The sequence below is a fragment of the Carcharhinus amblyrhynchos genome, chromosome 14, assembly GCF_965287045.1.
Source record: "Carcharhinus amblyrhynchos chromosome 14, sCarAmb.v2.hapA, whole genome shotgun sequence".
Lineage (NCBI taxonomy): Eukaryota > Metazoa > Chordata > Chondrichthyes > Carcharhiniformes > Carcharhinidae > Carcharhinus > Carcharhinus amblyrhynchos.
In genome coordinates, this window is record NC_137337.1 from 64,963,666 (window position 1) to 64,977,722 (window position 14,057).

Consider the following 14,057-nt stretch of genomic DNA (forward strand, 5'->3'; position numbering starts at 1 on the left):
AATTTATTGGAGTTCTATGAGGATGCGTCTAGGGCGGTGGATAGAGGAGAGCCGGTGGATGTGGTGTTTCTTGATTTTCAGAAGGCGTTTGACAAGGTGCCTCACAAGAGGTTATTGCAGAAGGTCAGGGGGCATGGAGTTGGGGGTAGGGTGTTAGCGTGGATAGAGGATTGGCTGTCAAATAGGAGGCAGAGAGTGGGGGTCAATGGGTGCTATTCGGATTGGCGGTTGGTGACTAGTGGAGTGCCCCAGGGGTCGGTACTGGGGCCTCAGCTTTTTACCATTTATATAGATGATCTGGAGGAGGGAACAGAGTGTATGGTGTCAAAATTTGCTGATGACCCCAAGATTGGTGGAACAGCAAATTGTGCGGAGGGTGCGGAGAGTCTGCAGAAGGATCTAGATAAGCTGGGCAAATGGGCCAGGAAATGGCAAATGGAATTTAATGTTGGCAAATGTGAGGTTGTCCACTTCGGTAGGAATAATGGTAGGAAGGACTATTACTTACGTGGTGAAAAACTGCAGCATGCGACGGTGCAGAGGGACCTCGGGGTCCTTGTGCATGAGTCGCAAAAACCCAGCCTGCAGGTGCAGCAGGTGGTCAGGAAGGCAAATGGGATGCTGGCCTTCATAGTGAGGGGGATTGAATATAAAAGTAGGGAGGTCTTGCTGCAACTGTATAGGGCACTGGTGAGGCCACAGCTAGAGTACTGTGTGCAGTTTTGGTCGCCGCACTCACGCAAGGATATTTTGGCCTTGGAGGGAGTGCAGAGGAGGTTTACTAGGCTGATTCCGGAGTTGAGGGGGTTGAACTATGAGGAGAGGCTGGATAAACTAGGCTTGTACTCGTTAGAGTTTAGAAGAATGAGGGGAGATCTCATTGAGACATATAAGATGATGAATGGGATGGATAGGATAGAGGTGGAGAGGCTCTTCCCGCTCAGAAAGGACAGTAGGATTAGAGGGCACAGCCTCAAGATAAAGGGGGGGCGGTTTAGAACGGAGTTGAGGAGGAACTTCTTCACTCAAAGGGTGGTGAATCTCTGGAATTCTCTGCCCGTTGAAGTGGTGGAGGCTGCCTCGCTAAATATTTTTAAGACGCGGGTTGATAGGTTTTTGATAGGCAAGGGGATTAAGGGTTATGGGGAGAGGGCGGGAATGTGGAACTGAGCCTCGACAGATCAGCCATGATCTTATTGAATGGCGGGGCAGGCTCGAGGGGCTAGATGGCCTACTCCTGCTCCTATTTCTTATGTTCTTATGATTTCTTGCTGTTCCACAGGGTACACTGACTCAGTAATCATAAATGCAGTCATCACAGAATCACTGAGTTGATATGAATGTTTTGTGTCATTCTCATAAAAATCATTGAAAATATTAAACCTTGATGAAAGAGATGTAACTGTATTTTTAAACAGCATACCCAGCCATAATTACTGAATAACTTCTGAGCCCAAAAACCTAATTTTATCCATGTACAGTATCATTCTCTTTGTTCCACATTAAAATTCTATGAGTTTTAAAACAGTTTACGTTTAGTACTTCATTTTTCACTTTTAACCCCTGCACATATGTCCTAATCTTCATTCTGCTTTGTATGAAATCATTAAAAAGTAAATCATTATCTATGATTTTTACTTCCTGGTTTACTGTGTGTGTAGGAGTCCTTCAATCTGATTGGCTGCTCAGCCTACTTGATTGAACATATCACTGGAATAGGGTACATTAACCTCAAGGAAAGGCAGTGGTGTAGTGGTATTGTTGCTCGACTAGTAATCCAGAAACCCAGGATAATGCTCCAGGGACCCAGATTTGAATACCACCATGGCAGACAGTGAAATCTGAATCCAATAAAATTAGAAATCTAATGATGACCATGAAACATTAGTGAAATCAGATGGGTTTTTACAACAATGTCCTTCAGGGAAGGAAATCAGCCGTCCCTACCTGGTCTAGCCTACATGTGACTCCGTGCACAGTTGACTCTTAAATCCCTCAGGGATGGGCAATAAATGCTAGCCCAGCCAGCAACACCCACATAAATGAATAAAAGAAAAATTCCACAAAACCTTCATAGACTCACAGAATCCCTACAGTGCAAGAAGAGGCCATTTGATCCATCGAGTCTGCACCAACCACAATCCCACCCAGGTCCTACTCCCTTATCCCTACACATTTACCCTCTAATCCTTCTAACCTACACATCTCAGGACACTAAGGGGCAATTTTTAGCATGGCCAATCAACCTAACCTGCACATCTTTGGACTGTGGGAGGAAACCGGAGCACCCAGAGGAAACCCATGCAGACACAACGAGAATGTGCAAACTCCACACATTCAGGAACCCAAGCTGGGAATCGAACCCAGGTCCCTGGAGCTGTGAAGCAGCAGTGTTAACCACTGTGCTACCGTGCTGCCCAAATATAGGCAGCTTTCTTAGAGGTCAGTAAAGGCCAACATTGCCTTCATCTCTGACTGTAAAATTTGGTCTATTACCTTAATTCAGTAAACTAGATCCACAAGTGAACAAAGCCAGATGTATTCCAATATGCAGTTTTCTGATTTAAGGTCACAGAAAGGAGAATTATACTCTCAATGTGAGATTGCTGGTAAATCAAGAAAATACTGAAAGCAGAAGCATGGGAACACTTGAACAATTTGCATGTGGAATGCGTGGGTGAAAAGTGAAGACATCTAGACTATCAGAAGATTTTTGGAACAATAGTAGAGCCATATTTTCTTTCAGGGAAAAAGTTGCTTTTACATTTAAAGCAGCAAGAAGATATGTATACTAAAAGAAATCAAAGTGAATACAGATGGCTTTGGTGAAGAAAGATTTTCAATTTGCACATGGGGACTAACTTCTTCTGCAGTTTTTTGGTGCATTAAGCCCTGCCCACTGGCTTATGCTGTGTGAATCTGACGCGCTCAAACTTTTGCAAGCAGAATGCATATGGGGGGGGACTAAAAACGGGTCTAAAGTCAGATCTGAAACTTTCCCAGTTTCAAGTCTGCCCAGCACTTAGAATGAAAATGGTAAAAATGCCCCCTAAATGTTTGACCTTGCCAATTGGAATCTGTCATTGAAAATTGATGCCCTTTCCACAGATGTAGTCATTTTTATGGGTATTCCACAACACCAGGTGATAAAGGATAGTACTGGAGCAAGATCTCTAGGGTTAATACAAATCAAGAAGTGATTATGTGGGGAAGTAGACTGAGGACAGGAATCAAGAAAAACTAAGGGGAAAGGGGCATGGAGAATTTGCAAGGAAAGTTGAAATCATCAAGAATGCAGAGCAGGATGTTTCCAGAAGGCTTAAAGGACAATCAAATTAATACTGCAATGTACTGAAGCAGCAGCAGAAATTTAAGGCAGTGAACTCCTGGCCGAACTGTTACAACCAACTTAAGAGCACCACTGAACTCAAGCACTTACTGCCTTATTCATTAAAACCAAGTCAAAACATTCAGCAAAAGTATACCAGTTACTTTAAGTATCTGCCATGTAATGCTGAGAAGATCCTCCACATTGTATATCAATTGTGTTTAATTACATGCAGGTGGAGGGCATTATTTGGAGTTTCACTTCAGCGCACATATATAAAAAAAATTAAAATGATACTTATTGAAACTGTGGGTGGTTGCATTTGAAAACGTAGGATTATAATGTTTCACTTTGTAAATGGATAAGACTGTGTAAAGAATGGCTCCAGTGCTATCCTTTATCAGCTGGTGTTGTGGAATACCCATAAAAATGACTACATCTGTGGAAAGGGCATCAATTTTCAATGACAGATTCCAATTGGCAAGGTCAAACAGTTAGGGGGCATTTTTACCATTTTCATTCTAAGTGCTGGGCAGACTGGAAACTGGGCAAGTTTCAGATCCGACTTTTAGGCCCGTTTTTAGTCCCCCAATATGCATTCTGCCTGCAAAAGTTTGAGCACGTCAGATTCACGCTGCATAAGCCAGTGGGCAGGGCTTAACGCACCAAAAGACTGCAGAAGAAGTTAGTCCCCATGTGCAGGCCTCTGTTGCTGCACATGCACATTAGCGGTAGCAGCTTTCTTACAGACAAGAAAGAGCTGTGAGAACCCTGCTATTGCAGGCTGTCTGAAGCAGCCCCACCCACCCCCCCCAATCAGGGGACCCACGGCACGAGACTCAACCCCGCCAACTTCCCATCGTCCAGGCCGATCAGGACAGCCTTTCCCCACCGATCACAGACCCCCTGCCTTTCCCCAGCCGATTACTATACAGTGGCAGCAAACCCCTTTCCCTCTCACCACTCCACCTCCCCCCCCCACCCCCCAACCAATCCCTGCAGAGTGGCGGAGGGCCCCCTCTCCCCACCAAACCGAGTGGCAGTGGGCTCCCTCCCATTAGCCCTGCCATGGTGGGCACTGCCCAGGTGCCAGACTGGCATTGCCCAGGTGCCAGGGTGGCACTGCCTATCTGGCACTGCCCATCAGGCAATGGAGAGCATGTCTATTCCTCACTGGCATGAACCTTTCCCGGAGAGATCATAAGGTGGGGGCCGAGCCCGGACGATTGAGCGCTGGGCTCAGTAAGCAGATGCAAGTGTTCATTTTAATAGATTTAAATATATAAACCAGCTTCTCGCCCATTTCCACTGAGAGGCTGACCATGCCAGATATCTGGTGCTTGTAAAATGATGCCCGCTGAGAAAATTGGCACCAATCACACTCAGCACTTTATGGCCCACTTTAAGAAAACGGACGCAATGCGATAGTAAAATCGCCTCCTTAGTTTTGTGTTCTAATATGTAGTTTGCCAATCTCATTCATGAGTTTTAAAATTATCTTCCCATAACAAACAAAGATTTCAGTTCATTTAACCAAAATAGTTCTTATTCTGTCCTTGCTAGATATACATGTTAAAAGTCACACTTCCTACAAATGCTCAGAACAATCAGACAAAACCTCAAGTACATTACACATGGTTTTATCTGATTGCCAATGAAGAGATGGTGAATGAATCACAAAGGCATGCAACTCGCTAGTCTTGAACACTGAAATTAAATGCAACTATCTCAAGTGAAGGGAATCTAAGCTGAAGCAACATTACTTGGTCAAATGTATCTGAGATATGCCTGCTTAAGACAAAATTCAAATTCCACGTGTTACTTGTCAAATTGTTCAACTACCCAGTCACCATTCATGAATTGGGATAACATTATTCAACTGAACATCCTGCTGAGACAGAGCAACAGTTTGCAACAAAATACACAGGACTACATTGATAAACTACTCTTTCTGTGCTGCTCTATTCAGATTTTATTCCTCTCAAGAAAGATATGCTTTAAATTTCTCTTGGCCACACAACATATTTAACAAGTGGTTATACCACTTTTCAGTGGATTTGCTGACACTGTCAGGCTAACAACGATTCAGCACAACACACCAAATGCAGAAAGTTTCAACAACGTTCTGAAACTAGAGTTAAGATAGGTGGTTACAATTTAACAGATAGCTGTTCTGGAAACATAAACTCAGTAACTTTGAAATGGATTAGATCTGCCAATTACATTGTCAGGCATCTCACAAATCAACCCACTGTGCCGCTTTCAAATTTGTTACATATTTGACTTGCACTCTGTATTAACTTGCCTGTCCTTTGTTGAACCCAGCTAGCTAATCTTCTTCACAATAGCACATCAGGTAGTTTCTACAGCAAGGAAGTTAATGGGTGTTTGAAGACTGAATAACCTAATGGATCAATGCACTGAGATAATTTATAGAAGCAACAAGGTCCAGATTGAAAATGGAAATGTCACACTGTTGCAGTAGAGGTATTTTGGGACTGTACTGATACACCTTTAACTTGCCCTTTAACCTATCCTGCAAGTCCCGTGAGCATACTTGATGGAGGGAGGCAGTGAGTGAATTTTACTTATCTTAATAAGTATGGAGTGCATCAAACCAAGTTAACAAAAAGAGCCAATTGTCTGAACATTAAAGGCAATAAACAATAAGTTCTTAGAGTCAAGTTTTTATTGCCAGTATAAAACAAAAAGAGTTATTTTGCTGTAAAATTCGAAACATTGCATGAAAATAACAAGACATGGTGTATTTGTTATTCTTTTAACGCCTTTGCTTACCTTTCAGTTGTTCTCTTCGGTTTCATGCTCATTTCTGCATTAAATTCACTTGTTTTTGGTATCCCAGTTTCTAAGGACTCTTCCTCTTCATCAGTGTTATACAATTCCCCATCAAAACTTGCACCCGGAGACGCATGGATTTCACCCTGCATCTTCTTGTGCTTAGACTTTGTTTCAGATTGTCCCTCACTTTTAATTTTCAAGTGCCCGCTGGACTCAGTTACACTTTTGGAAGAAGCAGAATCATCACTGCAACCTCCGTCTGTTGATTCATTGCTTCGGTGCCTCAACTCCCGCATTGGCTTACTGTTTAGCCCATCATCCCGAAAGCCTTTTGCAAATGGATTGAAGTCAATCTTCAGTTGAGTGATCTTTATGTTCTGATATGCAGTCACTGCCACAAACTCAGTCTGTGGAAAAGTGAAGGTGAGTACATTCGGGCCATTGAGGGGAATTACATCAGTGAGTTTGTCAGCAGGAATGACATGCAAGCGTGGCAGGTACCGATGCATGGAATGCAGGATGATATGACCTTCTTGGTCAAGAGTATTGTTGGTAAGTTTCAGTTTGTAAAAGGAGATAGGTTGCCTCATCCAGTAGCTCCCACTGGAAGGTGAATTAGGATGAATGTACACCCTGCCAAGGACATGTGGTTCCGCTTTACCATTTACCTCCCACCAACGCCCATTCCATTTATAGCGGTGGTTGTCAACAGGAGCAATATCCATTACTAGGATGTACTTCCGTGAAGAATCTAGCCCCGAGATGCAGAACCTACAATTTGGGAACATGCGCCGGCCATGTTTTGTAAGGATCATCTCTGTGCCACGCTTATAAAACTGACTCCACATCTCTTGGTTCTCTAATGTGACGCAGACATTTCCAGAGTAGCACTCAAATGGGTGGCGGACTCTCCCTGGTCCCAATTTGTTCCTTTTTTCCAAGATGCAACCGACACCCCCAAGTTCTTGTTTAGCCACCAACATACTGCGCTCAGTGCCACCACTCCCAGGTGCCTGCTTGAGAATGACAAAGTATGCAGCAGGTGTGCCTGAGTTTGGTGAAGTGTTGGTCTCCTGCTTTGCATACACTAATTGCTGATTCTCCATATTCTTTAGCGGTCAAAGCCCATCCAAGAGAGAAAGAGGGAGAGAGAGAAAGACCGACATCCAAAACCTGTCGTCAAGAGAGGCCCATTTACCACTCTGTAAGATACAAATAAAAACATTTACGGCATCAAATAAAATTCCAGCAGGATCTTAAGCTCAATTTCACTGCAATTCACAATCCCATGTATCCAATTCTCAGCCCCAAATTAATATGTATCAGTGCCATACAATGAATTCTGATACTAAAAAGGAAGCTTCCTGGCAGGGAGTGAAAATTCAATCGTTTCAGGTTAATATTGTGTTATTGCATGTGATTGGATCCACTTTTCTGATATGGATCACATTCAGTTAGGAACCCTGATGTCTTTCTTCCATAACCAGAAAGCAGGCTGTCAGATGCACAGTATTTAATTTTCCCGGTGTATTTCATGAACCAGTACTGTACAGAAGCAAGAAACTTAGTGCTATAAAGACAGGCCGAAACCAACACATCCATTAGTCTTAAGGTCCTGTAACTAGCAAGTAACATGGAAAGTTTATTCAGTACTCCAATATTGTTTTTAAAAAGAACACACTTCTCTAGTATCAGGAAAAAGTATTTGTACAAATTAGCTTTTGTTTGTTATCTTCTAACCCAGGGCCAAAACCAAGATTTTCCTTCATATTTCATCCCAAACAATGACTGAAAAAAATTGCAACGCTCGAACCCAGTCGCATAATGAAACAAACCAAAGCTCATATGTGTGCAAGCCCCACATGGAAAAGTTCCAAAGCCCAATTTCCATGACTGTTAATGAAACAATACAGTAGTACAGCAACTATCATGTTTAATACTTGGATAAATATCCACCTGTCTGATTCAACCAGCGGTTCAAAGCAGCAGAAATTTCTGAAAAGAATATTCAGGTACATGAAAAATTTCAACTGTCTCAAAGTTTACAAACATCACATTAATGGTGTCTTAGGGGTTAGAACTGCTGCCTCACAGCTCCATTCCAGCCTTGGGCAATTGTCAGTGTGGAGTTTGCATATTCTCCCCATGTCTGCATGCTTTCCTCCAGGTACTCCGGTTTCCTCCCACAGTCCAAAGATGAGCAGGTTAAGTGGATTAGCTATAGGAAATGCATAGAGTTACAGGGATAGGGTACAGGAGAGGGTATGATACTCTATCAGAGTGGTGCAGACTTGATGGGACCAATGGTTTCTTCTGCACAGTAGAGATTCTATAATTCTGTGCATTAGGCAGAATAAAAATTACAAAGTAATCTTGGAAAATGCATGTTGACTGCCACTAGCAACAGACTGCAATAGTAAGATTGAAGTATTCCATCAGCTTCTCAGTGCAATCAAATTGCTTCATTTTCATACCGAGGCACTCTAGTCACATATACATTATCATCTCAACTAGATACCATCACTTCTCGGCCTTTTGTCTAAAATTAAATGAGTACTGAAATGCTGTGCTCGGTTGAAGTCATTAGATTACATTTTAGCTTCATTTGAAGCAATTTTTAAAAGCGGCATCTCGGCCTTTTGGCTAAAATGCAAATGAGTTCAAGCCTTGGAGGAAGAGTTATGCCTACTCCCATCAGCTTGGACCATGTAGATCAAGCCCAAGACAGGAGGTGAGAGCCCTGTCTTGTCAGCTTGGATCGGGAATGTCTCAACTCGTTCAGACTCTGAATCGGACTTGATTTGATTGAATTGGAATAAAAACAAAAAAAAAACTAGATACCAGATGATATTTTGTTCAAGTGTCTAATATTATCTATAAACTATTCAAACCCCTCAATGAAATTCTAGCAACTTTCTCCCAGGCATCTATCAATCTACACACATATAAATGAATCTTAATTTTTCAAATTAAATTCCAGTCCATAACTCATTTCAAAATATATTTAATTCTGTACAGAAGAAACTGAAAAAAATTAATTCTTGCAATGTTTTGCTGGCTATTTGGTGTAAACTCTAATTAGACAAATAAACAAAGAATGAGGAAATAGAAGTCAATTTCTGGCCTTTGCATCTTTACAATTTTGTTTGCTCCAGCTTTGGCAGCTGTCTCTTCAGTTTTCTGGGCCCCAAACTCTGAAGACATCTCTAAAGCTCTCTGTCTCTCCTAACCAAGAATTTGAACACCTGTCCTTATCTCCTTCTATGAACTGGGGTGATATTTTGATTTGATAACGCTGCAAAGAGGTGCCTTGGGACATTTTATGTGCTAAAAATGCTGTACAAATTTAAGTTGTTAAACAAAATGGTCATCTCAATTTGACCCATCATTATGTGTAAAATTATAATATTTGTCAACAGTGAGTAATGCAAAGATGCTAAGTAGCAGAGCATAAAATACAGATGATGAACAAAGTAAATCAGATTCTCATTCATTAATAACTATTCTCAAAACTATTAAACATCGTTTTAAACGTGCGGAATAGATTGAGCAAACAATTCTGCAATGCTCCAAGAAGAACTGTCCCCGTGACTAAAAATGTATTTATCTGCTGTGTAATACAGGAAATATTCAAGTTTATCTCAAAATATTAGTATGTGGAATAAAAAGTTACACATTAAATTGTTAAACTGTAAAACATAAAATTTAAAATTCTGTTTCTCTATTGGCTATTGGTTTTGTTATTGTTCCACCAAATACTGTTTTCTTTAAAAATAAATAAATAAACAAGCTCACAACTCAGGACAATCCTGGGTACACAAATGTCACAATCACCAATGTGCTTTTCAGATCTCCAATCTGCAAAACGACGAAATCCAAACTGTGTAAATACCTACATGCAAATATCCAATTATCCACGGGGCAAAACTGATGACAACTGTTTTTGTTCAACAGCCTGATTACGCTACATGAATCAGAGGGAGAATGTGGAGGGTACATAGCTCCTCTAAAAAAGAGAGGGGCTGAGCGACCAGGGACTGAAATCGACAGAGAGCGTGCTGCGCTCGATGTACTCTGCCTTGTTCAGACAGGTTTCACTCTGATGGTCCCTCTGCAGCGCCCCAGACTCCGGTGAATCAGGCCGTCACCGGGAAGGGGTTGTGTAGGTGGCTCAGTGCGAATCCTGCCGGTCAATCACCGGAGCCGCTTTCAGTTTCCTCCTCCCCACGTGAACGGGAGTTGTTGCCGCCTCAGGCCCCTCCAATCGAGCTCCCGCGACCCGATTTGGCGCCTTCTTCAATCCACCTCGGCCCCGACTCGGAGCTTTGGGACCCCCAGCCACAAACTCTAAACTCCCATTTCTGAGCCATGATAAGCTGCCCGACCCGACCCAGCGACAGAGAGGGCGGAGGCAGGAGCTGCTCAGCCGAGCGGCCCCCAGACTCGGCGACACTGTCAGCGGTCAAGTAGAGCGACCAGCAGCGGTGCTGGAGGCACTGGATCCCGGGACAACAACAACACCCAGAGCCGTGACAATAACCCTGAGGATCAGAGCCCGGGACAATAACTCACCCCGACCCTGGGGATCAGAGCCCGGGACAATAACCCACCCGAACCCTGGGGATCAGAGCCCGCCACAATAACCCACCCGGACCCTGGGGATCAGAGCCCGGGACAATAACCCACCCGGACCCTGGGGATCAGAGCCCGGGACAATAACCCACCCGGACGCTGGGGATCAGAGCCCGGGACAATAACCCACCCGGACCCTGGGGATCAGAGCCCGGGACAATAACTCACCTCCACCTGGGGATCAGAGCCCAAGACAACTACACCCAGAGCCCGAAACAACCCACCCCAGCACCCTGACCCTTGGCATCAAAGTCCGGGACAATAACCCACTCCGACCCCGGGGATCAGAGCCCAGGATAATAATACCCAGAGCCCGGGACAAAAACACAGCCCCCGACCCTGGGGAGCAGAATCCAGCACAACAACCTACCCCGACCCTGGATCAGAGCCGGGGATAATAACCCACTCCGACTCTGGAGGTCAGAGCCCGGGAAAACAACCCCTCCAAGGGATCAGGGCTCGATACAATAACCCCCCCTCCCCACAACCCGAAGGATCACAGCCCTGGACAACATCCAACACCAGCACCCCGCCCCCCCCACCACCACCACCACCAGTAGCCTACTCCCCCTCCCAAACAACCCCCGTCAGAGCCCGGGGTAATACCAACCCCCCCCCCCCAACTTAACACACGCACTCTGGGGTTCAAATTCCGGGAAAATAGCGCCTTCCCACCGTGGGATCAGAGCCGTGGATAGTAACACGCCTTCAACACCCCAGCCCTAGGGATCAGAGCCCGGAATCTCCACCAGCTTGACACAATGTGGCCCCATTTAGTTCCTTTGCGAAGAGGAAGGGAGGCGCGAACGACCCTGCTGATTCTTGAATCTCCCTCCTGAGGAAAAGCCAATTTCTTTCCTTCCCCCCATTACTGTCACCCATATCCCAACTCAAAAGGGAGGAATTAGGGGTTCATCAAGCTCCAGAACAAAAAACAAAGCGGTGTCCCCGGGAGCCAAAAGCATTTTAACGGGTCTGTGTTCCGCCCAGTGGCGATCCCCATGATTGGTGTTTGTGTATCCAAGCCCAGGCGGGGTGGGCGTTACCACATCTGTCAACACCAAAAGACGCTGTTTGTTACCACTCTTCCCAGAGCCGAATGATGCTCTGGCTTTACATCCTGGGTTTCACACTTCCATCCCAGGTTCCCTCCTCCCAAAACAGTTCAACCTCTTTTCAACCCGGCAATTTTACTAGGCACAGGCCAAGGTTCAAGCCGTGGGCCTCTCGATTTACCAGCAAACACGGTGCCAAAACAAATCTGCAGGAATTTAAAATTAAGGATGGCAAACTCCCACCCTAGTAAGGCAACTTGCATCAGTGCATAGGAATCCCAAACAAAAGCGTGCCGTTCATTATTTTTCTTAAAGAAATAAGTAGTCAACATCCGCTCCACTGTCCTTTAAACCTTTGGGATCTGAAATCCAGACGATGCTATCGTTTAAAAGTGAGACCTCTTACCCTCTGGCGTGGAAAATAGACCCTGCTCCCGTTTGCCTCCTGCAAATTCACATCCATCAACGAGACCCTTGAATCTGGGAGCGGTCCTGTGGCAATCGCCAAAGCAAACTCTTCCACCGTTGACAAGTCCTTTCCCTCTTTATTTTTCAACCACAAGGCCTCGATGCTCACTTTGAAACTTTGTGTGGCGTGAATTTAGACGGATGAGGAGTGGTAACCATCCCAATTGGTGCTGGGTGTCCCTGTCCTTGCAAATGAGCCGCAGACCTCTTCCCAAGCGTAGGGTGGGGGGAGGCGGCAGGGTTTTTCGCACGCGGTTGTCCCCCGACTGGGGACAAGGGCGGGCTCCCGCTAGGTGCTAATTTCTGCACCAACTCCGCCTTGATGGCCAATTCCTCTCCCCCGCCCAAATAAAAACCAGATCCTTTCTGCACAGCCACCTCCTGCGGCTCTCTCGCCGCTTTCTGTTTATCTTTCTTCCCTTCCCCTTTTGGTTTTAATCTCAGGGCTACTTTCTGGCTCTCTTCCTCCACTCTCCTGCTCCCTCTCCCCCTCCCCCACACCTCGCTCGCTATCACGTGCTCCCTGCCTTGTTTTGTTGCTGCTGCCGCCCGTCGAGCGGTGCACCCTGGGAAGGTGGAGGAGTGGGACTTGTAAGAGCTGCTGGCCCGCCTGGGCGCGTGTGAAAACCAGGGGCCTGGCCCGTGCGCGCTGCGCCTGCGTGCGTGCGTGCGTGCCTCCTCCCTTACCCCACTTCACACGCGACACCAAAGCCGAGAAAAAAAATTGTAAACCCCCTCCTCTCCAATCTACGATACCTTTTTCAGCCTTCCCCCAAACCCTACGGGCTATCTCATCGGGTTATCTTGGTTTATACGACCAAAGCACCCCCCCACCCCTCTTCTTTCTTCCGCTCCAACTCTATTGCTGCGTGTGACCTAACGGCTGGGAACATGCGTGCGCACTGACGCTGACGGCAGCAGCGCGCCTGCGCCATGGGCTGGTCTCCCGCCTGCGCCTGCGCGCAGCGTCCCCGCCTCACGCCGCTCGGGCCGAGGTCCGCCCCCTCCCCAGTACGCATGCGCGCGACGGGGCGAGGCAGGCAGGCCTCCGCCGGTAGCGCATGCGCGGAGAGAGGAAAAGCCGGCGGGGGGGGCCGCCGCGCCTCGAGGAGACGCGAGGGGTCTCTGGTGAGCATGCGCATTCCTCAGCTGACAGCCTGCGGATTGAAGCTAGGGAATCCTGGAGCGCGAGATGTTGGTGCAAAGTAGCGACTTCGACGGTGGGGGTGAGGGAACGGGGAATGCAAGTAGGAGCATGTCCCCTCTGCAAAGAACTGTCTGGTAGCGGAAGCACTGGCCAAGGGGTTCTGCAAACAGAGCGGGAAGCACGCAGTGCTATTTGCCATCATTGTAACACTTCGCAACACTGACAATGTATCCAGCATTCATTCATACAGGCAGCACCAGTTCACTAGAGCCACCCTTGATACGTTAATCTGACCCTTTATGTATGAATCCTTTCCCCCCCCCCCCCCCCCCAGCATTTCCCTTCCACCTTGAAATGCTAACGTTGATCATTCTCTTTGCCTGGGAGAGTCATTCTGTGTTGGAGTCGTCAAAGGGCGTCATATAAATGCTTCTTTCTGACGTCCCAGTGTGTAGTGAGCGAATTGATGGTGTACCTTTTTTCTGCAAAGTTGTTTATTGTTTAGTGAGGTTATTTCCGTGCATTAAACCTACTTTTACAATCTTACGAGTCATTTTTGGCAGTTACAGATAAAGGAACAAGAGATAGCACGGAACTCGTCCGAACTGTTTGAAGCTTCAAATCCATC

The 14,057-nt window shown here is 45.8% G+C and overlaps 1 protein-coding gene across 2 annotated transcripts in view; it reads right to left on the minus strand.

Annotated features, from left to right (window-relative positions):
• Nucleotides 1-13,125, minus strand: part of mgaa (MAX dimerization protein MGA a) — a 91,424-nt gene extending 78,299 nt beyond the window's left edge. For both annotated transcript variants that reach the window (XM_080203020.1, XM_080203019.1), the window contains exons 1-2: nucleotides 12,221-13,125; nucleotides 6,125-7,329 (exon numbers count right to left, since the gene is read on the minus strand). In XM_080203020.1, coding sequence (XP_080059146.1) covers nucleotides 6,125-7,233 — 1,109 coding nt within the window. In that variant the 5' untranslated portion in view covers nucleotides 7,234-7,329; nucleotides 12,221-13,125. The remainder of the gene's footprint in view (nucleotides 1-6,124; nucleotides 7,330-12,220) is intronic.
• Nucleotides 13,126-14,057: the final 932 nt, after the last annotated feature.